The following is a 26800-nucleotide window of genomic DNA, read 5'->3' as shown; positions in this document are numbered from 1 at the left end:
CATTTTATGGACCGATGAAAGTTCGTTCACTACAAGAAAGGGTTGTAAAAGACCAAATACACGATATTGGTATTTAAATAATCCTAGAGAAATACACGAAATAAAAAGCCAGGGGTAAAGTCTGTTCATGGATATAAGAAAATGACTAACTGATACGAATTAAGGAAAGACCCGGGCAAACACATATGGCCGAACAGGACCGGACTTTGCTTAGAATTTAATTTTATTTATGTTTAAATCTAAAATAAAATTACAAATTAATTTTATTACCTACTTAAATTACTTAAAATTATTCACACAATATATCTATATATATAACTTAGTGGAGGGATGTTAAGAACTTCAGTTTCTATAATGTATAATGTACATTTAGATACATGTAGTTTTGGATTGTTGCTTTTGTGTCACATGAGGCAGGGGTTTTATAATAAAAAATTGTTACTCAACTTTGTTTCTTTCATATTCAGGCAGGGAAATTTTGGCGCTGCCCTCGTACCTTTACAGCGTTAATATTACTATTAGGCCTATTGTTACTATTGATCTCATTTGTATATTGTTACTGTGATATTAAGTTATTGACGTCACAGTTCACGCTCTTATGTGAAAGACCAACCACATGAGCTATTATATTTTTTTATAGTTTTCTTTTACGCGTTTTTCTTTTATTTTTATTACTTACGCTTTTTTTTTCACCAACCATGAAGATTTCCGGTTCTGCGGAGCGTCTAGTGGAAGTAAAAAAAAAAACAAACACTCGAAAATTTTCGAAAAATATATTTAAGTGTACAAGTCAGTCCGTAGAAAAATAAAGGCGACCGGCGATCAACGTCGGCCATTTTCTATGTAGAAAATCGTTTTTTTTTTCAATATCCCGCATCACAGATTGGCAGTAGTACTATGTAGTATCGTTGGGTGGGCTTGGTGGGGTCCCGTCTCATCCTCTCAGCGCTGCGACTTGTACATGTCGCAGATAATCTTCACGATGGGAATGTCCCCTATCGTTTTCTTGAAGAAGAGCTCCTCTATGGTATCCGCGGGGACGTTCCTCACCCCGGAGAGCAGCAACAGCAACTTGCCGAACCTCAGAGGTTGCTGAGGTTTCGCCGTTCCCAAGTACTTGCTCAGCGCGAGCTGAGCGTCGTTCTGCACCGCCTGCACCCTGGTGACTTCCTCCAGACTCTTGCACGTCGTCGTCGGCGGAGGCGTCTTGAACAACGCGACCACCCGTAGACACGCGAACTCCTGGTGATCCATCTGGAAATGTCTGACGTCGGCGAGAACCTCTTGGAAGTCCCGTAGCTTCCGCAGGAAAATCGTGTGATCTTCGGAGCCCCGCGCGAGGGACGCGAGGTCGGTCGGGGGCAGCACCTGCGCCGCCCCCAAGATAAAGAGCTCTTTCCAGCCTTCTTCGAGGAGGAGCAGCTGGTCGGGTAATGAGAGGGCGGTGAACGCGTCCAGACTTTTCGTCCATTGCACGTTCATGAAGAGCAGTCTAGCTGCCGACTCGCATATGGCTTCGGGTGTGACGAGAGTCGGCGGCGGCGTCAGCGGCGGGCTGATTACAGGGGGCGGGAAGTGCGCCAAGGACGGCACCTGGAAACCAGAGAATAGTGATAAACCCAACTGGCGTTTTCTAGAAATCTTCTCTATTTCTCCGTCGACTTCTTCAGACGCTTCCACTGTTTGAGGGGGCCGCCGTATTGGTAAAAAGGTTTACTTATATACAGTCGGGGCTCAATATAGCGAAATTGAAGTGACTGCTTTTTTTTTAATATAAAGGGTTATGGGCACTTGAAAAATAAAAATACGCATATGTGTTCTGTAATATTTAATTATTTTATATACACATTTTAACTACATGTTTCAAATAATCGGTCATTTTCTTTTGAGTACGCCGATACGCATCTAGTGTTTTCGCTTGTATTTTCACTATTTCTTCGAGAGGCGCATCTTCCCCATGACACATAAAACGTTCTCTAGCCGCTTAACTGAATATTGAACGGTTGGCGGTGATCCCAGATCAACTTCTTCATCTTCTTCTTCCTCTTGGTGCTCTTCCTCGCCCTTTCTTGCATGTTGTAATATGGCTTCCTCTGTCAAGTCTGCTGTTATAGGCAAATCCTGATCTATCACCATAAAATGCATTCGCTTAGTGGCTGATCATCTTCCAAGTCCTGTTCGTATCCTGTCTCAGTAATAAGTCCTGCATGATGATACGAGTGTTGAATTGTTTCTACTGACACCTTTTTCCAAGTTCTATTTGAACTTCCCCAACCATCCTTCCGAAGCCTTGAAACCGATAACGCCAAGCTGTTCAGCAAACTTTTCTGCTTTTAGTTTTACGATGGGTCCAGAGAATGATACATTTTTAAGATGTTGCTGTTGGAACCACTGCAACATTTTTCTTTCGGTATAGACAGTGAGAAATTCGTTGTACAGGGTGAATTAATACATAGCTTTGTATGGAGACGTAATAATACCACAAATTTTGTTCGTAATACAGAGTTTTATGTTATACAGAATTTCGCTGTAGGAAGTTTTCACTGTACTTACAAACCCAAAGGCCACGAGGCTGCCCAATTAAAAAGTGATTAAAAGAATGTTACAAAATTTCGTAGATTTTTCCTTCAACAAATGTAGGCTTAAGTTGAATAAATCCGTGTCTTCGTTGTTCAGAAAAAACACGGTTATTGGGCAGGGTGGTCCAAATTCGATAGAAGTCGAAAACAAAAAAATTTTTATCGTGATACGTCAAAGCGTTTCTGAGCTTAAAAATGCGCGTTTCTAAAAACCCTCTATAATTTTTTCATTTGTAAAGATAGAGATTTTTTGTTTTTTTCTTAAAGCGTTTCGTTCACGGGATATAACACAAAGTGACATTTTTTCAAATGGAATACCCCAATTTAAAGAAAAATGGTTTTCTAATAAAATATCCTGTCAAACGATGTGCCATACACCTATTTTTATTAAGTAGTTAAAAAGATATCTGCAATTTTTAATAATTACAATAGTAGGCTGTGCTTAACTGTGACCTATGCAGTTTCCCGGTATCTGAGTCAAAAATGGCGTCTGCGTCAAGCTATAAAAATGTTTGAACACTTTGAAAAGTACGACATGATAAAATGTTATATTGAAAGTAACGAAAATCGACAGAGGACAAATTATTGGCCCATATATTTTTGATAGAAATTTAAATGCAGAAAGATACCAACAAATTCTCGAAGAGCAGGTAATTGCGTTTATTGACAATTTGGCACTTCACGACGCAAGAGATATTACTAATTTGCTAAATAATGTACTGGATCGAAAATAAAGGTCCTATATAATGGCCCCCCAGGTCTCCAGACCTGACCCCTTGCCTTTTTACGAGGGAGAATCCAAGACCTTGTATTTCGAAATCGCCCAACCACTAGAAGGGAATTGGAAGAGGCACTTCGTACTGTATTGAGACAGCTTCGTGCGGTAGAACCTCTTAATGCAAAAAATAGCGTCAAAGGAAGGTGTAGGATATGTTTATAAGAAAACGGCCGTCAATTTGAGCATTGGTTTTAGAATTAAAGAAAATTGCTTTTAATAATTTTATTTTTATTATTTTAGGGTTGGTAATTATTCTGAACTAGGAGTTATAGTGCAACTTGATTTTGTATGAAAAAAAAAAACAATAAAATTTTATCTACACATTTAGAGAAGAAGTAAATGTTCAGATTTTCACGAAATTTTATTTATATATATATATATATATATATATATATATATATATATATATATATATATATATATATATATATATATATATTTTTACATGACAATTGTTTCGACAACACCGCATCTTTATCAAATGTAATATTTACAAACTACTTGCTTAATCAATACATTTGAATGTCTCATTTTGCTAATCTCCATGGCTTTCAATAAATTTAATTTGTGTTAAAATGTGTTTTTCTGTGTTTAAGTGTGTAGCATAATTAGAATCTAGACTATTGTTTTTAAACGCTCTTTTATGTTCGTTAATGAGTTTCTTGAATGATCTACCTGTTTGTCCAATAGACACCTCTATGAATGTTATTAGAATGTGTTTGATATTGTGACTTGCCATTTGTTGTTCTTGTAATGTATTTAATGGCCAATAAAGTCTAAAGTCTATTATTATAGTTATTATTATTATTAAATACCAGCAGGGCTCTTCCGTCGAGTTTTTCATAGAATGAGAGTGTACTGCTGTGGCACTTTGAAAACCGGAGGAGTCCAGAAAATTTGAACGAAGGTACTTACCCTGGGCATCATGAGGCCGTGGCACAGGAAGGCGGGCGGTACTGCCGGGGCGACCGCCATCGACTGGTACATCGCGTCCTGCGAAGAAGGCCCCTTGGACATGGCCAGATTGAGGGCGGTACCCGCGGGTACCAGCGGCGAAGGTCCCGGTGCGTTGGAGGACCGCTGGTGGTTCTCGAAAAATGACGTCATCACGCGTCGCAGGGTCGAATTCCTGGGACCCCGTTCGTGTTGCACAGCTGCAAGGGTGTTTTTTTTTTTTCGAGAAAAATCCACAGGCTACCGTAATACTTTTTACAAAACTTCTGGATTCCGCCTGCGTCGAACTTGCAAAACGTTTCGCCAGTCGTCCTGTTGGCTTCTTCAGAGCATGACTAAAACTCAAAGTTCTGAGCGCCGGAGGAATTCAGAAGTTTTGTAAAAAGACACGATTATACTGCAATAGTTCGGATCACTTTCTCGCAGTAGCAGTTCCAATTCTGGCGAAATGTCCCTTTCAATTTTTATAGTGTAACATCAAATTTTACATCTATTTTATTTCTTAATTTTTCCTTTCTTTCTTTTAGTTCTAAACAAGCGCGTACGGCACCTTCAAATTCATATCCTTGATTTTTTTTAAATTCGTCTTCTCAAGGGTACGGTGTGTAACGTTACAGATCTAGACCACACAAACTTGCAACCATTTTTTTAAGTCCTTCAGGTTTCCGTTACTAAGTAGGAAAGCATCTCCTTCCCTTACCACAGTTTCTGCCCGTGTGATAATAATCCGCAATTTTGACCACAAAATAATTGTCCAGCGTCGAAGATCTTCACCATTTGATAGAAGTGGCAAAACACAAAATTGATGGTTTTTGTGTTCTTTTATAAAAAAAGTAAAGGTAACTTTTTGAGCTGTACAAGGGACCTACCGTCCTTGTTCATGCCGGCCTCCTGGCATTTCTGCAGCCTGCACGCGCGACACTGGTTCCTGTGAGCCTTGTCGATCGTGCAGGAACCCTCCTCCTTGCCCTTGCAGATGTACTGGCGGTTCCTGCGTATCGACCGCTTGAAGAATCCTGCGCAGCCATCGCACGCGAATATGTTGTAATGTTTACCTGACGAATAGTCTCCGCAGACCTTGCAGGGGATGTCCAATATACGACCTGCAAAGGAAAGGACTGTCAGTGAGGACTGTTCCCCCTTAAAACAGACTATACGTATTTTATTTTTCGTTTATTTCTCTATGGGTCGGAACCGAAGCCTGTGATAGAAACTATTGTGACGGGAGATGAAACTATGGTTCTCTATTATGACCCCCTATCAAAAAAAAATCAATGGAGATGCGTCGTAAGGGTGAAGCACCTCCAAGAAAATTCAGAGTCTGCCAGTCAACAAAAAAGGTGATGGCCACGATGTTTTGGGATTGTGAAGGAATTTTTTTGATAGATTTTAAAGAAACTAATACCACTGTCAATGGTAAATATTACTCAACATTACTACATAAATTGCGAGACTGCATACGTGTAAAACGTCGAGGAAAACTGACCAGAGGCGTGCGTCTTTTGCACGATAATGCACCTGTCCATACTGTTGGTGTCGCACAAGCTGCCATTTTAGAGAGTGGGTTCCAACAGATAGATCGTCCTCATGTCATTGTCAACATTTCAAGGGTTTTGTAGCACTGTATTCCTTTTTTTTTACAAAAGTCACCTTAGTTTTTGAACGCACCACGTAAACGCCCGAAATTCCAAAGACATCGAGAAACGACATTCATACAATTTCAACGCCTAAACATGACTTACTTTAGAAATAAACCAATTAAAATGTCCGCTAATAAAAATATTTATTTACTTATAAAATAGTAAGTTTTTCAAAAACCAAGCTTATACTATATGTGTAAAGAAAACAAAAAATGAAGGCACCTCCATGGCAGGTTGCGATATGAGACTGGCGTATCACGTCATGGGAATTATCATAGTCTTTTATATTTTATGAGGAAACGCGTTACATTAATGCGCCACGTGCCTGATACTAAAAAAATAAGACTGCACTCTTTCTGTTGTTATTTTAGACATATAAAATAATGTTTTGTGATACTCATCTTATTATCTGCGTCATTATAATTTCACACAATATTTTTGTTTTATTAAAAATTACATTTTACTTTGAAGAAGACGTTATAGAATCTTATAGCGCCTTATTTGTTCATCGAAAAGCACCAATGAAGCACGCTCGGATTGAATTTTGATCAAATCTTTACCGTTTTTTTTTAATTTAAAACGTTTTTTTCACAATCAAGCACGGTCTCGCGCTTTAAAGCGGCCTTAACTTCAAATTTCGCAGTGAATTCGCAGCCTACTCTGATCCGGCGTTCCGTTTAGTCGATAGTCGATCGATAACGCGCGAGTGGCTCGATCTTATCGAACGTGTAGCACAGTTAGCGTCAAGTAGTTCCGATAACGTTGCGAATGATGATTGTCGATGGTATTCGCCAGAAATTTGAAGCGAGTCCCGAAAAAAAATTCGAAAATTAATAATAATAATAAATAAATATTTTCATTAGCGGACATTTTAATTGAAATTTTATGATGGTCGTTTCACGATATCGATTTCTGCGACGCTAATTTCTTTTATTTGATTACCGTGGGAACAATTCATGGATTTTGCATCACGATAATGCTCCTGCTTACTCGTCGTTGCTTGTGTCTAATTTTAGGGCCGAAAACAAAACCAACACAACCAGAAACTAACCAGAACAACAGATGTACTTCATCTCAAGAATAAACATTTTTGGTCCACCAATAATCCACCGATTATCTAAATAATAAATATTGACTTTGGATAGGTAGACAAAGAACCATCAAATGACCTGCCAACAGCCCCGACCTGAGTCCTTGTAATTTTTTTTTGTGGGGATACTTAAAAAACAAAATTTATCATAATGGGCCTGAAAGCGATAAGAGAAAGACTTAAAATCGTTTTACACGATCTAAACAGAGAAAACCCTAATAATAGGAAATTCAAAGGAGATATTGTTGCATGTACAGAAAATAATGGAGGTTATGTGGGTAATGTTTAGCACTAATATTGATATTTTTATTGTTTGAATATTTTTTATATTTGGCGTTTGTCTTCCTCTGTCTAACCCATTTGAAATATTTTTAGTTATTTAACTCAAAAGTAGAACATTGTTAAAGCAATTGCAAACATAGATAAAATGGTGGCTATCAAGGCAGACTTGACCTTTTTGTTCCGCACTTTTGTGTTCCCAATTATGTTTGCGAAAAAGTTACCTATTTCAGAGATATCCATTCTTACAATACACGAAAATGTGGTAATTTTATGTTGAGAGAATGTTCTATTTTTAAAAAATGACGTTGCTGTCATTTTGACAGCTTTCGATCGTCGTTTGTTTTTTCTGACATTAGCGTAAGATAATAGAACAAGAATATTTTGTATTTACGCTTTTTGTATAACTAACGAAAATATCGCGAGTCCGGTACTGGCTTTGAGACGCTGGCGGTGAGGGACGACGTCGACACAACGAGACAATCTTTCAGATTTGCCGTTGCTGCGCCCGTAAGAAGCGACGCTTAGGCGTATATACTCGTATATATATATGAATACTCACACATAATCGATGTCGTTTACGCAAGAAATGGCCGACACTCTGATCTGGACTGATCGCGAAGTCGGTCGAATTTTTTTAATAAAAGATAACGGCGGCGGAAAGCCGATTGTCGATCGTCAGCGTTCGTCAATTAACTTCAAACTCCAGGTGATTAGACGCAGATAACGTCCGAGGTGAAGGAAAACAAAATCACGAACGAGGCCTGATATCACGACGCGGACGCGTGATTTTTTTTTTATAATTTGTGCAAATTAAATAAAATTATGTGACGAATATGCTCTTTTCACATCATAACGTTTTCATTAGCTGTAACTTTTTCTTCGAGATATCAAGGTAAACAAAAAAAAATGAAGGGTTAGTAGCCAGTTTTTTTCCAAGTGACGTATAAAACAAAACACTGTCTAGCCTACATCATTTTTTTTTTAAACGGAACACAATGTATATTATGTATGCATGACTACAATGGTGTAACACACTTTATATTTTAATTTTTATATAAGAGAGCCCTGACTGTCAAATAATACGTTTATGTTTGACATGAAGAGCACTCCCAGTCTCCTCTATTACTAGAGTATATGAAGAGACAGATATGAAGAGAAAGAGACAGAGACTCTGGGATTTGAGTTTTGAAAGAATATAAATATAATAACCAAAACTAAGTGCAGAACAATGTCAAAGGAGGATGCAGTTTTGTTTGGATTTTTTAAATAGACATAATGAGAATAAGGATTTTTTGAAAAACAGTTTATGGACTTCTGAAAGTCCGTTCACTACAAGACAGGGTTGCAAAAATACGCGATATTGGTAGTTAAATAATCGTAGACAAATACATGAAATTAAAATCCAGGGGTATGGTCTGTTCATAGATATAAGAAAGTGGCCAATTGCTTTTGAATGGGATTATCCAAGGGTGGTCATTAACATACAATGCAACAAGATTATTACCTCAAGTTTCGAAATTTCTTTCTTTCTTTCCCAAACAAAACCCCAAATAATTAAATTATAAGCAAAGTTCGGCCATATTTCATTCTTACGGCTTGCCCGGGTCTTTCCTTAATTCGTATCAGTTAGTCACTTTCTTATATCTATTAACAGACTTTACCAATCAATTAATGTATGGTGTGGTGTCATAGACGGGCATATTTTGAGTCCTAGTTAACTGGAGATCATTATTTGCAACTCTTAGAACACCAAATAGAACAATATATAGAAGAAGTAAATATACCAGCGCTGATTACAGTGCACTCCTCACAATGATGTGAAAGTTAAACTGTTTTCTTTACACGGAATATCCCAAAGGTTGGTTAGGGAACGGCGGAACTATGCATTGGCCAGCCAATAGCCCTGACTTAACTTTAATGGATTTGGGTACGCATAAAAAATCACGTGCACACTTGCAATAATGTTGCGGAGCTTCGGCAAAGGATTTCAGAGGTAATCAATCAGTTAAGAGGCAATCCGGAAATGTTTGATCGAATCTGCTTTCGTTTTGGAAGAAAAAAACATGCTTTAATGAAGATGTTGAGGGATTTTTGCACAAGTGGTAAATTTGGTTTTGACGTTATATTTCTTTTGAACTTTTGATATGTGGTCAGTGATGTTTTGAATGTAACGAAGGACAACAGTGGCAAGTGTAGGATTACTTTCGGCCTCATTGCTATTGGAAGGTTGTGGTGAAGTGTATTTTGTGATAGAACGCTTAATATGTTTATTGTGGAAATTATTAGAGGGAAGAGCATAGGTAAGGTGTTTTAACAAGAGAGTTTTGGTTAGTTTGAAGTGAAAGGAATTAAGTAAGGTGGATATTTTGCTAGAGAGTATGTTGGAGAACCAATGGTGCTGACAATAGGTCGAAGGGGTCATTCTAGTTTGTCTGATAGAGAAGAAGCCTTATTGATAGATTTAAGGTTGACGATTTGTGTTCACGACCACCGTAGCATTTTCCTATATCTGCAATATTGGATTTACGGGATTTTGATTATTTAAGGATTTCTTTTCATTAGCTGTTTGACGTGGTAGTTTGTTTAGTAATGAATCGAGATTTGACATGCGCAATAATACGTGGGACAAGGACAAAGTCGGAACCTTTTGAAATAACTAATTTTCCCGTTTCCGAAAGTTGGTGCTATGATACATTGATCACAGTGTTTGGTAGTTGAGAGAAGTTTGATGGGTTCCCTAGTGTTAATTTTGCAAATTTCTGAAGATAAACGAAGATTTAAAACTTTGTCATGGATCATGTTTGAAAGGGTATCGACCTCGGATGGGGACTAGATGGAAGCACTTCTTCTACTTGGCCTATTCCCTTAGGAAGGGTTTGATGAATTCTTTCTTGAAGTAAAGCGAATCTAGATTTACGAAGAATCTTATAAGCTGATGAGGTTTTACAGAGTAATCTTACCAGCAGGTCTCTGACTTATAGTATAGTAGAATAGGCATTGTAACTTAGTTTTCGTTACATTTTTTCGATTGAATTGTCGTCCTACTTCCTGCGCTATCACTATACCGTTACTATGGGTGCGACCCACAAGAGGTTCGCCCCTAGTGCCCCGCCCCGATAGCAAGGGAGCAGTCGCCAGCGGAAGTTGCTCGTTTTACGTGGCTGGAAGAGGACAAGTTCCGGCTCAATACAATTTGCAATTACCGCGCAAGCATGTCTCACCTGTACACTTGTCGGAGGAGCGTTCTTCGTCACAGATATCGGAGATGTTTTAGCATAAAACCGTAGACACTCAAAACCATGAGCCGGGTTATTCATTATATTTTGACACCCACCTACAGGGTTAATTTTGAAAACAAAGGAACAAACGAATATATCATTAACATTTCGTTTAGCCGTTTTTGCGATATTTCAGTTTAAAAATAATTATCATTCGATTTCTGGACAATGGCCAAGTTATTTGAAAATGGTCAAGTCTGCCTTGATAGAAACAACATTCTATCGGAAAACAAGAAATAAAATGACATAAATGTTGAAAACATTAGTTTTATTTTGAAAGATTAAGATTGAAGTAAATAGAGAAAAAAATGTTAAAAATTTATACTATATTTCCAAAAAACGCCTTTTATTAGCTTTTCTTTTATAACTCTTCTTTGGACAATCTCTTTTTAAAGACCAGCAGTAATCTGTCATCATGTGACAATCCCGGCGATCCTGATACCGTCCTTCCATCACTTTTAGATCCTGGCGGTTCCATCAGTTCTTCTGTTTGTTATATGTTCTTCACTATATATTATCTAGATGATTGCGAAGATAGTATAACTTGATACTCATTTTTGCTCCTAGAATCTGAAAATTTGTCAGCATATTTGCACAATTTTCTCATAATTTGGTGCTTTATGATTACCTAGGAAATTTTCGACTATCAATACAAAACTTTTTCAAGCTTTACTTTCCGGAACAGTCAGAACTTTGATAAAATCCTTCATCATTTGCCGTATTTGAGGACCATCAAATATTCCACCTTTCAACTTTTCCATACTAAGGTTAGGAAATTTCCTACAAATGTAATTAAAACAGTTTCAGTCCTTGTCTAATGCTTTTACAAATTGCTTGATCATTCCTAACTTAATATGTAATGGTGGGAGTATGATTATGTCTCTGCTTACCAATGGCCCTCTTATTACATTACCTTTACCGACAGTTAAAGAAACATCTTAATTCCAATGATGTTGCTTTGCTCTACTCTCCCACATACAAATAAAGCACGGGTATTTCGTGTATTCACTCTGTTGACCGAGTAACAAATTAACCATTTTCAAATCTACACAAATCGGCCATTGATGTTAAGTATTTAATTTTTTCTCAAACTAATTTTACATTTTCATACTCCTCTTTGAGCTTTGTTGAATGGGCAATTGGAATAGATGCAAATTTATTACTATGGTGCAGTAAAAAGCGTTTCTAACTTCTTTTAGAAGTGTCAATAAAAAGTCGCCACTCAGTAGGTTTGTATGCTGTAAAGCCCATGTATAAAAGCAGCTTCGCGATATCATTACAGCACACCAGACCTTCACTAAAAAATTGCAATAACCCTCGTGTCCTGTATGTCGTATTTGTCACTGTTGGGGCCAATAAATTCTTTCAATCTTGAGGCTAATAATTCTCACCTTTGTTTTGATAAATAGAGATCACGTATTAAGTAACAATCATCGAAATGTTGTAGGCTCCATCCAGATCATCGGAATACCAAAGTCTAATCCAGAACGTTCTCGTTTTTTCCATAACCGCAAAGACTCCACGCATAACTTACAAACTTTATGAGGAACCCATGGTTTGTCCATTTTAAAACCGAAATATTCAGAGTAAGCCTCCTTTATAAAGTCTGTAATGTTTCGTTGTTGTTTTTTTGGTAAATAAATAATAATAATAATAAATAAATACCGGAAATATAACAAAACAAATCAGTACTACATTTACACTTTCTTCTTGACGAACTCATATTTTAAAAGACAAAACAAATACATATTTAAATATATATTCAGTAACTGAAACGAAGTATTAACTCATAAGAACTTATTTAGGTTCGCGTGTAGGTACTTCGTATTGTCGAATAACTGAGATCTCAGCTGTTCTGCGTATATATATATATATATATATATATATATATATATATATATATATATATATATATATATATATATATATATATATATATATATATATATACACGTGAAAACATAAACATTTTCACAGATATCCAGGGCAACATAAATTAGAAATGGGGCCACTATCCATTATTGCTCTTAAGTTTTTGCTTCATTTGTAAATTTAAGATCCTCATTTTCCCATTGAATTTTAACATGATCACGCGAAAAATTATAGCTTCTAGGGGGAGCAAGTAGCATAATTTGCCTTTTTTTTTAGAATTTTGCTTAAGATTGGGTTCTTTGCTATACTGAAAAAGACTTTTAAGATCCAAATTAAGATTAGCTTCGACATTATCATACTTGGCTGGGCTGGGTGTCATCAGCATATGAATGAATTTGAGAAAATTTGACTTCCTTAGACATATCAAATGTGTACAAGAGATACAACAGAGGTTCAAGAATTGAACCCTGTGGCACTCCCGAAGTAACGTTACCAAAATCTGATATACCGATATTAGTCCTAACGAACTGTGCTGTGCTAATATATATTTCTGAAAATCTTAAATTATTTCCAATTAATGTGAAAAATAATATAGATAACTAGTAAACTGTTAGAGCAAGTGAAAGACAAACTACACCCCTAGAATCTACGGAAAAAATCCTGTGCGGTGTGTAATCGCTTTTTTTGAAACACCCAGTATATTATTGATACATACATAAGTTAAAGTAATAAGAGACTTGATGGTTTCGTCAGTAGGTACCAATATGCCTACTGATGTATATTTTGTGCCGATTTGACAGTATCTAACCCAGTGCGACAGATAGCGAAGTCTCTGTAGGTTTCATGGGTGCAATATGTAGCGGAAAGTCCCATTTCGAATGTAGTCTGATGGAAATCGACATAAAAAGTGAAGAAAAACAAACCAAACCATATATAACCAGGACTGACCCAGACGCACCCGTGTGCTGTGAACGCACCTTAAAACTGAGTGTAATTTGTATATACGGTGCTTTGCTAATCGACTTTGGTACTGTGTGCAAAACAGATTTCGCGTGCAAAATACCAATCGATAACCTATGGTACAGATGATAAGGCCGATAAGCGCCCGACATTCCGTATACATTCTACATCTATGATAAGAGCAATAGCAAAGGACGTGATTAAAGGCGTTCGGAGGGCTTCAATATTGTCGTATTATACAGGTTGTCCCAAAAGCCGTTAATATATAAGGGTTGGATTTTATACCAACGATCGAAAGATTCGTTTTTGTGAACATATTGCAGTGAGCGTTCTGGTATCGTTAATGGTGAAAAAAGAGATTTTTTTATCTAAATATAAATTTTAGTAATTTTGAGTTAGAAAAAAAGTCGGGAAGTATTTTAAAAAAATTAAAAATCGCGTGTGCAAGGGTCTACAAAGAAGACCATTTTTCAAAAACCATTTACAAGAGCGAAAAAACTATTGAACCAGAAGACGCAGAGGAAACGACTCCATAAACTTCTATTCTTGACAATTTTTCAAAAATAGACAGGTGCGCCTGTTGCAAATTAAAAAAAAAGAAAAATGGATGAAAAATTGGCAATAATTTCAAATCTGTGTTTTAAATGTCAGTTTCTTTTACACGACGATATAGCCCATATAGACAGCTTAAACTTTTGTATTTACGGTTTTCAAGTATTGTACAGGGTGTTCGCGATATTCCGTGCAATATTAAAAAAAACATAAGCAATAAAATAAAGCGAAGTATATTTTTTTAATTTTTGATTTTTTTTTGTGGTTATTATGGCATCCAGAAAAACAGCTTTTCCTCCAAAGCCGTTCATCCGATAGTAATACGTGGGAGACTCGGCGCTATAACTGTTTTACTTATGGACAAAAATCTAAAAGACCCTGAAAATTGTTCTTTTTGTATTTACGGTTTTCGTCTATCACATGTTCGAGATATTTGAAAAAATCCAAATGAAAATGACTATTTCTCGCTGTCAATCTAGACACAATGACGTCATTTAATATTACCACATATTGCATGGTCTCAGAAAAGAAGTAGTTCCCATTATAATTTGAAATTGCAATTACCAATAAAATGTTTAATATTTACCGAAGTTTGCTGTAACTTTGAAGTTCGACGAGGTGTGAAGGACTCTTGATACAGGGTGTATCCACAATCAAATTGGATCGATTTTGCGACAGTTCCATAGTGGTCCGCAGGAGCACGATAGATAAACATTGCGTCCCTCTAGGACAAGGATCCGCAAAGCGCCTTCTTTTTAAAATAAAAAGCCGATTTGCGACGAACTTGCCCCGCTCACCGACGATTTTTCGAAAGCAATCTGTTTACTTTTAATAACTTTGTATTGTTCCATATTACTATTACATTTATCTATCATACTATATTTAATTTATAAATTTAATTATAACTATTATTATTATTATTATTATTATTATTATTATTATTATTAACTTTTTCCGAAACGCAGAGTAAAAACGATTATTCTATGGTCTACACTCAAGAAATACATGAGGAATAAAATTTTTGTAAATGGCTTTACCCAATAACACTCGTTAAGGTTTTATAACTAATATGAATTATAATATAAATATATTTGACACATCGGTGAAGTTCTTTGGCAGTAACCCTTTTTGCGGCCAGAAACAATATAGAACGTAACGTTCTCATTCGTTTTCCAAATCTAAAGGTACTTCAACTCTTCCAACACACTAAGACTCGTACAGGGTGCGTCAATTATAGAATTCATCGTCTCGATAAAGCCAAAAGCTGAAAAGATCATTATAACGCACAATTCAAAGCCATTTTACTGTTAATAATAACACGTCCCCAAACCTAAATATAAGGTTGTTCGGAAAGTCATTTCGTTTTTTCCCGTCAGAGGACGTTACGTTTTTTCGAAACCAATTTCACACTTAAGCCGCATAACCATTATATGTCTTGAGAGTTGATATTGCAAGGCTTGTGTGTGAAAAAGTTCTATTAATTCTACGCAGTAGTTTTTGGTTGGTGCCCTTTTAAATATGGAGAGCAATAAGCAGCATTTTCGTCATATTTTACTTTTTTACTTCAGAAAAGGAAAAATGCTGTCCAAGCGAGAAAAAAATTGACGGATGTGTATGGAGAAGGCGTGTTAGCAGTACGCCAGTGCCAGAACTGGTTTGCAAAATTTCGATCCGGCAATTTTGATGTCGAAGATGCACCACGGTCTGGAAGGCCGGTCGAAGCTGACGAAGATGCGATAAAGGCATTAGTTGATGCAAATCGGCGAATAACCACACGAGAGATCGGTGAGAGATTAAATTTGTCGAATTCGACTGTTTATGGCCATTTGAAAGGCATGGGCTTAACTTCGAAGCTCGATGTGTGGGTGCCCCTTATCCTTACGGAGCGAAATTTGTGTCGTCGCGTTGACGTGTGTGATTCGCTCCTCAAACGTCAAGAAAATTATCCATTTTTGAAGCGGATTATTACTGGGGACGAAAAATGGGTTGTATACAACAATGTTAAACGCAAGAGGTCATGGAGCCGAAAAGATGAACCGGCTCAAAGCGTGTCAAAAGCCAATATTCACCAAAAAAAGGTGATGCTCTCCGTTTGGTGGGATGTCAAAGGAATCGTTTTTTTTGAGCTTTTGCCGGACAATACAACGATTAATTCAGAAGTCTATTGTCATCAACTGGACAAATTGAATGATTCACTTAAAGAGAAGAGGCCCGAATTAATCAACAGGAAGGCTGTAGTATTCCACCAGGATAATGCGAGACCTCACACAAGTTTGGTCACTCGCCAAAAACTTTTACAGCTTGAATGGGACGTACTGCAACATCCACCATATTCTCCAGATCTGGCGCCTTCCGACTACTATTTGTTCCGGTCCCTGCAAAATTTTTTGTATGGCAAAATCTTTACCTCAAATGAAGAGGTCAAAAACCACCTGAACCAGTTTTTTGGCAGCAAGGACCAAAACTTTTATGAGAGGGGAATTATGTTACTGCCAGAAAGATGGCAAAAGGTGTTGGACCAGAATGGGCAATATATAATTTAATAAAATATTTATTCATTATACGAAAACTGTCTTTCATGTTCCCCAAAAAAAACGAAATGACTTTCCGAACAACCCAATAGCTTTTGCGATATTTTCATTTTACAGGATGGTTTCGATTTTCTTAAACGGCACTCGCGCATATTATTATGTTTTCCGAAAGATTTTTCGATGATTTTCAATTTGTTTCAACTTTTTATAACGCCCGTGACAAAATGATAGATTTTTACCTCATAACCGAATAAATAACTTCGAACAATTTTCGTAAAGCCGAATAAATTAACATGATTAATACATTTTGTTGTAATTCAACCGACATTTAAAAATGAGGTGCTTTTTTGTGGTAACTTTGGAAACCTGTACCGGGCGTTCAATTTCTCACGACAACATTTTAATTGGCTGGAACTTTTTTGTTTTTAGAAATATCAAGGCAAACAAAAAACAAAATGCAGGGTTACCAACCAGGTTCTTTTTCAAGTGGCGTAAAAAACAAAACACAATCAATTTTCTGACATGTAAACCTACATTATATTTTTTTAAACGGAACACCCTGTATATTATATATGCGTTTAATAGAATATCTTATTCCAGTTACAATGATGTAACACACGTCAAAAACGAGTGTACTAAAATATAAAGCGTATTACATCATTGTAATCGGAATAAGATATTCTATATATAATATACAGGGTGTTTTATACGTCACTTGGAAAAAAACTCGTCCACTAACCCTAGATATTGTTTTTTTGTTTACCTTGATATCTTTAAAAACAAAAAATATTACAGCCAAGTGAATACTGTACATATGGGACCCTTACTGGAAGACGGGGGGCTCTGGGTCTTCAACTGTCCCTGCTCGAGCTTAACCAACGCGTCCACACTCGCACCCAACATCATCCCGACATCGAACGGCAACATAAAAAAAAAACACGGCGAAAAATCGAAAAAAAAAACGGAAAAAAAAATTTCGAAAAATTGCTCCGCAACTCCCGAGAGCGTCGCGAACAGTGAAGTTCGCCCGCGTTATCGCCCGGGATTTATTAGGGAAAAGGAAACAACCACCGAAGGGCAACCCCCGAATCCCTATTGGCGCCCCACCCTTGCGTCGCGGCCCTACGGCCCTTCCCACGACTGCGGGGAGGCACGGCAGCGTGCGAGGCGAGGCGAGACGAATTTACAAATCGGAATCCGTTCCTAGAGCGGTCCCCCACTGGAATACGAACTTGATCTTTGTTTCTAATTAAATTTTTCGATTTTCTAAAGGTTTTTTACGTAATTCATAGCGTTCCAAACGAAATTCGATTAAAAAGTTTATGAAATTATCGCATATTTAGATTCCGCGAAAAATTCTAGTTATGTTTCACGTAGAACATTCTATACCTACATTTTCCCATAAGGAAGCCTTAATCATTTGCGATATCTCGGCTGCAGCTATTGTTTTAAATGTCATCGACCAAAATTTTGTTGGTTATGGCTTATTCTTCCTCTTTTGGTAAATTTAACTGAAAAATTTGATCAAAATTCAATATGATTTTGCTCCATTGGTGCTTTTTGATAAATTGTTATTATTATTACGATTATTATTATTATTATTGTTGTTGTTAAAACAAAAGTGTTATCTGCGTTTGAATTGAAAAGGAACCCCTTCAAATTATAATTAAATAAGCGTCACAAAATTTTATTTAAAAAGTTCAAATGCCATTTTTCCTGGCAACGCTATTCTTGAACTGGCAAAGTCTTATTTTTTAATTTTTTAGTTTCAGGCGCATGCAATATTAATGTTTTATTATAAAATTTAATATTTTCCACGAAATTTAATTAATGACATGAGTCTTAAATGAAACGAACAGATTTTTTTCAATCATACAATTGCTTTACTTAGCATGGGATATTAGAATTAAAAAAATAAAACAATGTTTATTTGTGACCTTTTATGCCCTCTTGGCCGCACTATTTTGTAATGCTTAATTTTATACACTCCATATTCCGTATAATGTTCCTGATCACAGATTAACACATTGCAAATTTAAACCGAAACACAATTAATGTTGTTCCAAAAGTTAATAAAAATTGCGAAACGAAATTTGCTAAAAAAGTTTATGAATTATTTTTAAATATTATTGCATTTTCAGATTCCGCGTAAAATTCTAAATATATTTCGCGTATAATTAATGTTCTATACCTAAATTTTCCCATAAGAAAGCATTATTTATGGTATTTTGGTATCGTATGGTATGGTTTTGTTGAATATGGCTTATTCTGCCTCTTTTCGTAATTTTAACTCAAAAATTTGATCAAAATTCAATACGATTTTGCTTCATTGGTGCATTTTCATAAATTGTTATTATTATTATTATTATTAAAAAAAATTGTCTGTATTTGGATTGGAAAGGAACTCATACAAATTATAATAAAATAAGCGTCGCAAAATTTTATTTTGAATATTCAAATAACAATTTAAACATGGAGACTTAAAACAAAAAGAGGGCATCGTTATAAATGGTAAAGAAATGCCATTTTTTCTGTCAACGCTATTCTTGGACTGGCAAAGTCTTATTTTCTAGTTTTCTTATAAAATATAATAAAAATAAATAAATAGATTTTCACGAAATTTTATCAAATTAAATTTTTTTAAGGTTATAACGTTATTTTCAATTAGTAAAACGTAGGAAACACAGGAAAAAAATTGGTATGTCTACTTTTACATATCAAATCACGTTATTAGTTCTTCAATAATGGTTTTGCGACTGCACTTAAATCTTTTTAAGATTTTGTTCGGCTTAACCATAAACTTCTATGCGCCAAATTCAGTTACCACGGCTTCGATGATGTTACCCTTGACAATGTAAGTTCTGAATTTCTTACTGTTTCACCAGGCGTACCGCAAGGTTCCGTCCTTGGGCCTATATTATTCTTAATTTATATTTCTTGAAGCTGATAACTTATCAATGTTATTCTTTTGACTTTTACTTTTAATAACTATCTATTGTTCCATATTACTATTACATTTATCTATTATTGTATATTTAATATATCAATGTATTAAGTGGAGTAGCTTTGTTGTTATACACTTGTATATAACAATATACAACAATAAAGGCAATTAATCATTTTTTTGGCACAAAACTTCCATTTTAATGTATATGCATCGTTTATTAATTTCTTCTATAAAAATTAACCTGATAACGCTGATTATTTTGAAAATTTCGACTGACGCAGGGCGTCTCCCCCGGCGAACTCACCTTCTTGCGGGACGATGTCGCGACGCCTATAAAAGAAGCTCAAACGGTTCGGTTTGCCACAGTCAACCATTTCGATTACCGGAAAAACATGCCGAATTTTGAATAGTGGACGTCCCGCGAGACCCTCGCGCAGAAACTGCCGATCCGAGCGTTGTTTTTTTTTTTTCGAAAAAAACGCCCGAAAAACGACACACTTTTTTCTCTGGCGAACCCAAGCAAGCTCATGCGTGCAGAGAACGGGAGGTAAAATCATTGGCACCGAAAAAAGGCCAACCGAAAGGACTACAAATAAATAAAATAATAAATATTAAATACAATAATAACGATATAATAATAATACGTAGGGAAGGGCGGGGCAAGGCGGCGCACTTGAGCTTTTCATTAGTTTTTGTGGTTTTTAACCGTCAAGTCGATTTATTTCATTTATTGATTTTATAAGTGGTGCCCCACTCTGGCCATATTTATAATGTTATATGTGTTATACATGGTGGTAAAGTTTTCAAAAACAAAATATTTTTTTTCTGAAAAAGGTTGTTATTATTCCATTTACTGACAATTTTGTTAAAAATTATTAATAGTAGGTAGATTTCTTTTTAATAATAATCGTTACCTCACTGTTAAGATGTTATGTTATTTTCTTAAAAGTAAAAAGACTTCTAACCAAAACTAAAAACCAGATATTTCGTTTCTCGCAAAAAAAGTGCTGACTAACCAAAACATTATTTGTCCATAGGCAGTCAGCGACACGTCACTGATTAACCTAAATAAATGTGACATTTGCATTCATTGATGAGCAAAAAATTGTAGCTCTCAATGTGGCCTATGTCACTGTTTAAACCAATTGGGCGTATTTTTCACAAATTTTGAGTTACGATTAATAATTTAATACCGAAAAGAACGATTTTCAAGGTCTTTTAGATTTTTGTCTATAATTGAAAAACCCTGTCAATGGCAAAAATACTGGATCTCCCGCATTTCCTCGTTCACAAATTTTCCGATTGGATTTTCGAGAAAATATCTGTTCTCTGAAAGTCAAAATCGAAAGTCAAAAATCTTTTTTTTTTATATTTTGAGCAAGATTTGCGTAAGTCCTTTTTCAACAGATGAAATGCGGGTGTGGACTTCTACCCTTCTGTCAAATCTGAAGTCGATAGCTGCAAATTTAAGACACCTGTTAATTGTTGAATATTGCACTTAATATCTGGAACACCCTGTACAACAGGTAAAAACCTAAAATACAAAAGTTTTACCTGTTTGTGCGGGCTATATCGTTAGTTATAGACAATTTTCAATAATAGGGGGATCCATTTTTCAGTTTTTTAATAATAAATAGCCTTTATTAATATAATTCCAAACAAAGTAAACAGATAGCTCAAAAGCGGGGCAGTCTAGCTTTAAATAGCTACTCTACTGAACCGCTAAAGAACTATTTATGTAATCAATAAATTGCGCATTATTTATTGAAATAAAAAATTAATGAACAACAAATAAAATATGAAAAATACCTGCAAAATCGGAAGAACAACAAAACTCTGCCACACACTACAGAAAATGCAATTGAAGATAAAAAAGTTGATAACTCAATATAACATAATTAGTAACACATTATTAGGAAAACTGTATTGGTAACAAATGATCTTTGTACCTTTTTTTAAATGAATATAAATTTAAGTTAATGAATTCCTGTGACAAAGAATTATAAACACGAATTGCGTTGAATGTGAAGGATCTACGAAACAACGCACTCTGATGATGCGGCACCGTTGTCTGTTCCTGTATCTTACATTCACAGAATGGATAATACTCCTAGGAGTAAGCCGCTCTCTTGGCAAAGTGGGTGAATCGAGGTTACGGATAATTTTCATAACGAGTATGTTGAAATGAAGAGCTCTTCTTTGTTCCATTTTAAGCCAATTAAGCCAATTTTCATATTTTCGAAGACCCATAACAAAACGAACGCAAGCATTCTGCAACCTTTGAAACTTACACTCGTCATCAATAAAAAAACCATACACTACATCACAGTAGTTATAATGAGAGGGAACAAGGGATTCACCTAATTGTTTCCTTAGTCTAAAATTTAAAATATGCCTGTTACTGTATAAGATTTTTAGTGAGAAATATGCCTACCATTTAAGTCCATATAATTTCCCAAGTCTAATTACTCATGCAATGAAGATAATGACAACGTTCGGCTCATCTCATATATGGGAACAAATCTTTTCAACAATGAAGCTTAGGAAAACTTCTTTAAGAAACAGAATTACAGATGAGCGACTATGATGAAATGTTGATAAAACAGTCTCAATTTCATTTTTCTCGTGCAACGTCGACCAGTAATGAGAACCAGTAATAAGAACTACATTAAATTCATTTTATATTTTATCCTTATAATTTTCTTACCTTTTGCTTTTTTCCTATTAAGATAATATCTGTATGTAATAATATATTTATTATTGTTTATAATAAAACGCGTAAATTTTTTAACGATTAAGCATTATTCTTGGTCTCGTTACAATCGTCTACTTACAAATGGCCCGTCTTAAAAAAAGTTTCCCCACCACTGGTCTAAACTTTACGGTGCTGTAAAAAATAAAATACGTCTTAATACTCACACTTTGATTTTCGCCGAATTTATGTTTAAAAAATAAAAACAGACGTCACTAACCTTTTAGATCGATTAAATAATCTATTTTCCGTCGTCAAAACAAGGTCAAGGAGGCGTCGCGACTCATCGAAGTATCGCTGACAAGGCGACGCGGCATTGTCTAGCCACTCGAATGGAAGAAACAAGGAAAAACCCTACCCTCGGACAAAACGCAGGTATTGGCGTTTGTATTAAAAAAAAACAATTTTTTGGAAAAAAAAATATTTTTAGAGGTCTCGCCAAACTGCGAAAGCTAAAAATGGCCGCAATTTTGAAAAACCGACTTTTGCGGCTTTGCAAACGACGTGAAAAATTTATTAGAATGTTGCACTCTCGGTCGAACAACATTAATTAAGGTTTCATTGTCATTTTTCGTTATATAAGTAGCAGGTAATTTGTAAATATCACATTTGATGAAGACGCGGTGTTTTTTAACTGTTTCGTTAAATTTGTGTGTATTGTGTGTGTGACTGCCGTATACAAATCATTTTTTGTTGGACTTTTATCTTTTATCAAGGGGCACTATGACAAAACCAAACGCTTTTAAAGTATAAACTTCCATATGACGCTACCTCTTCAATTTTAAGATTTGTGATTGTCTCTTTTTGACTGTACCCCTTTCTGAAGAAGGTCATAGAAGACCGAAACGTCATTATATGGACAAAAAATTTTAATCGCTTTTAATACAAAGACCTATAACCCAAGAACCAAAAGCTAAACATAAACATAGAGAAGGTCTAAGAAAAAAAAAAAAAAAATATATATATATATATATATATATATATATATATATATATATATATATATATATATATATATATATATATATATATATATATATATATATATATATATATATATATATATATATATATATAATTTAGTGTAAATCTGAACTTTTAGTTCTTATTTATTTTGTTAAATGGATTCTCAAGTAAAAGTTCAAAAGCTCAAAAGTTCAATTTTCAAATCTTTAGCTTTTTTTTTAAATTTTACAACGGTTTTTTCTATGAGTCATCGTCTTCTTTTTTTTGTATTTTCGCTATGTGTTTCGGATTGCAAATCGTATTTTCCGGGCGGATTTATTAATAGCACAAAAGGTTTCTAGAATTTCGAGATAAACGCAATCTCTGACGTAATTCGGCGGTTTGAGAGCTACTCCTTCGTATTTACAGATATGCCGAAATATTATTTGCCTCGAAAAAATAAAATTGTGCCTGTACTGCAGCGCAAACGTCAAGTATATAAGCGTCGATAAGAGTAATCGACGCGTTGAGCACTATGCGTCAGAAAAATATCAAATATTTTCGAAAAATCGTTCATTTTTATTATTTTTTCTTTTTTACCTATTTACTATTGTTATTTTGTAGTTTTGTAACTAAAAAACAACTGAACATACAAAATAGGATAATATCGATAATCCGCGAAAACGGTTTCTTAATATTTTTTTAAAAAATTACGAAAAAATTAAATACTTTCATTTTTCACCCGAAACTCGCATTCAACTACTATAGTCTCACCACAATCGCTAAAATTAATTTTGAAAATAACTATAATAATAATACGCGTGAGTTTATTTCCAAATATCAAATGCGATTTTGATGGGTTTAGCTTTAAGTTGTGGACACGAGAAAGTTCACTAATCCTGTAAAGATCTCGATTTACAAATACCTCTGCATCCATGCTACCATTAAAATCAAAACAGCAATACAATTGAGTATCGTCGGCGTACGCCTGAATTTTGCAAATATTAAAGATTTTAAAATGTCCTGGTGTTAATAAAAAAATATAACGGCCCTAGAATGGAACCACTCCAGAGAAAACTTCAATTACTTTCGAATATCTGCTATCACAGTATATTTTCTGATATCGATTTGAAAGCTACTATTTGAAAAACCATAGAAATTCAGCTTGGCAATCAATAGGTCATGGTTCATCGTATCGAATGCCTTTGAAAAATCCAAAAGTATTACGGCACTCATTAGTTTTTTTTTGTCAGTGGCTCGGACAATATCATCAATGACACTTATAAGAGCATTCGCAGTAATTGACTTTCGTTTAAAACCGCACTGACTTTCTGGTACTATTCTATTATCCATTACACAGGTATACATTTGATTATAAAGAACTTTTTCGTATATTTTTGATAGTACTGGTAATATACTTATTATTTTTACGTCATTGAAACTTGTCGAGGCATTATTTTTAGCTAATGGTTTTCCAAGTGACATTTTCCAGCTTTTTAGAAAATGGTTTTACGGAATAATTAGTAATGAGAGTGAGTATTTTAAAGCAAAATTCGGGATGGTATTTTTAAAAGTTAAGGTTACGTGTATTGTATTATTATTGCGTTAGACGTATCATATGTCAATGTTTTATTGCGTAGACATAGGTAGTCCTGCGGTAGTTTCCCACGTTGCTCTCCGGCCAAATGGCGGCGCATTCCGTGACATCCCCGCAGGATCTGGCCGGCAGGACCGCTGACGTCATTCCCACGCGGCATATGTCGCGACCCCATCGTGAGAGCTGATCGCGTCATTTGGTCAGTGATGACATCGATCACCCACGATTACGTATGGGTAATTAGCGACCTGTTATCGTCGGGATTGTGAGAACTACCGCGTTCGAGGGCTAACAGATCCAAATCTTGTCGACCCACACTCATCTAACTAATTGTTCAGAATGAAAAGTCCTGCGACATCGGAAGAGACGATAGGCATTCTGAACAAACATATTTGGTGAAACATAAAATAATAGGGAAACAATTTAATTGATCAACTTAAATGTTTGTGCCATAGTTTTATACAGGGTGATTCAATGATAGAGTAAGATTCATTATCTTATTGGTATCAGAGGTTATGACTTGAAATTATATTAACGTATATATTTTGATTCCGATTCCTTTTAAAAGTCTTATATAATATTGTTTATTCCGAAAGATCTTACAAAAACTACAACTTTTATTATTTATTACCAAATACCTATTTTTAATTTTAATTCTGTCGATCTGCCAGTAAAATTTTTTTTCCACCTTTTCTCCCGATTTAGTGACAAAAGTTGTTTGAGTTCATTTGTACTCATTTAAATATTATATTATTATATATACGGGGTGCTTGTACTTTCATGGACAAGTAACAACCTTCATTTTTAAAATAGCACAACCTGAATGTAAAAAAATGTTTGATGTTTGTTGTTATTCTTCATCTTTTAGCTGCCGCCTCATATTTCATACTCTTTTAATGTGAAATCGGTATTTTTTTTACCTTAAAACGCCGTTGGTGTCGCCCGTAAGAATTGAAAATATCCGCAAGAATGTCCGATTTAGGGGCTCTCCGTTTTATTTAGTGTCCATCGATGCACGGGTGTAGTTGTGGGTTAAAACTATGCGTCGTGCGTGTCTTACAGGGGAGAACTGTTGAATTAAAAAAAAACCCGGTCAATGGAAGATTTGAACCGCGAACGCCAGATAAGTCGTCGATGTTATCTGCGGTTTTTATTCTACGGTTTGCCCCCGCGAGTAGGGTCCATGAGGGCTTTATGATCAACCCACGTTACGTTCGTTACGTACATCGTGTGCCAAATAAAACGTCCCACTATACGATCCCGAAACCCATAAATACACCAAAATAAGTTTCGTACAAAAGTTTCTTGGACTCCCCCTTTATATTATAATTATGTTGATACAGGGTGTCCCAAAATTGTCCTCCCCCAACCATAAACTTTGTTATTTTAAATGGAACACCCTATATATGTCGACATTTTTGGAATCCTCCGTTAAAATAAAGTTCACTATATTAAGAAATTCCTATTCGAATTTTACATAATTTAGGCAGCAACTGAGTTTGTCTGTTTCTTTTCCTCTTTTGACTGTCCCTTATAAAATTGCGTTGGGACGCCACTGCGACGAAAAATTAACCGCAGACTAAGGAGATGATGCACTAGTCAATCAGTTTGACAGCTGCGCCTTAGTTCATACAGGGCGTCCCAAATAGGTGGTGCCGTTTTGGCGAATTCAATTAACAAAATCTCAAGATTTCCAAATGGATCTCAATTCTAGGTAATAAGGTAAGTGTGTAATTTATCTTATATTTCAATTTTACTTACTTTTTGAGATATTCTAGGTTTAAGATAACACCCGTATAAATTCTTGTTGCATTTAAAGCTGACCGAGTTAGGCCACTTTTTGGCAATTCTTTTAAAAATATATACGAATAAAACCTATTGCTAACAATACAGGGTGTCCATTAATAAGTGGCAATTTGAAGGTAACAAATTTGATAAAAAATAAAAATAAAACAAAAAGTTAACTAGAAGTAGTTCGTTAATTCGGTCCATAAAGTTTAGTTCAAAATGTTCTTCTGAAAATGCTCGTTTCATCTGGCATCA

The 26800-nt window shown here is 35.4% G+C and overlaps 1 protein-coding gene across 2 annotated transcripts; it reads right to left on the bottom strand.

Moving 5' to 3' along the window:
- Positions 1 to 742: 742 nt before the first annotated feature.
- Positions 743 to 19989, bottom strand: LOC132700685 (nuclear receptor subfamily 2 group E member 1). Of its 2 annotated transcripts, none has more exons than XM_060668168.1 (4): positions 19768 to 19989; positions 5181 to 5414; positions 4273 to 4511; positions 743 to 1593 (listed from the first exon to the last, which is right to left on the bottom strand). In XM_060668168.1, exons 1-4 carry the CDS (start codon positions 19835 to 19837, stop codon positions 943 to 945), a joined length of 1194 nt encoding a protein of 397 aa, XP_060524151.1. In that variant the 5' UTR covers positions 19838 to 19989; the 3' UTR covers positions 743 to 942. The 2 variants fall into 2 exon arrangements, with proteins under 2 accessions (XP_060524151.1, XP_060524152.1); XM_060668169.1 differs by lacking the exon at positions 19768 to 19989 and adding an exon at positions 7883 to 7946.
- Positions 19990 to 26800: the final 6811 nt, after the last annotated feature.

This window comes from Cylas formicarius, unplaced genomic scaffold (assembly GCF_029955315.1).
Source record: "Cylas formicarius isolate icCylForm1 unplaced genomic scaffold, icCylForm1.1 PGA_scaffold_4__25_contigs__length_36172078, whole genome shotgun sequence".
In the NCBI taxonomy this organism is placed as follows: Eukaryota; Metazoa; Arthropoda; class Insecta; order Coleoptera; family Brentidae; genus Cylas; species Cylas formicarius.
The sequence above is the reverse complement of the archived record's forward strand: the minus strand, read 5'-3'. Positions and strand labels throughout refer to the sequence as shown.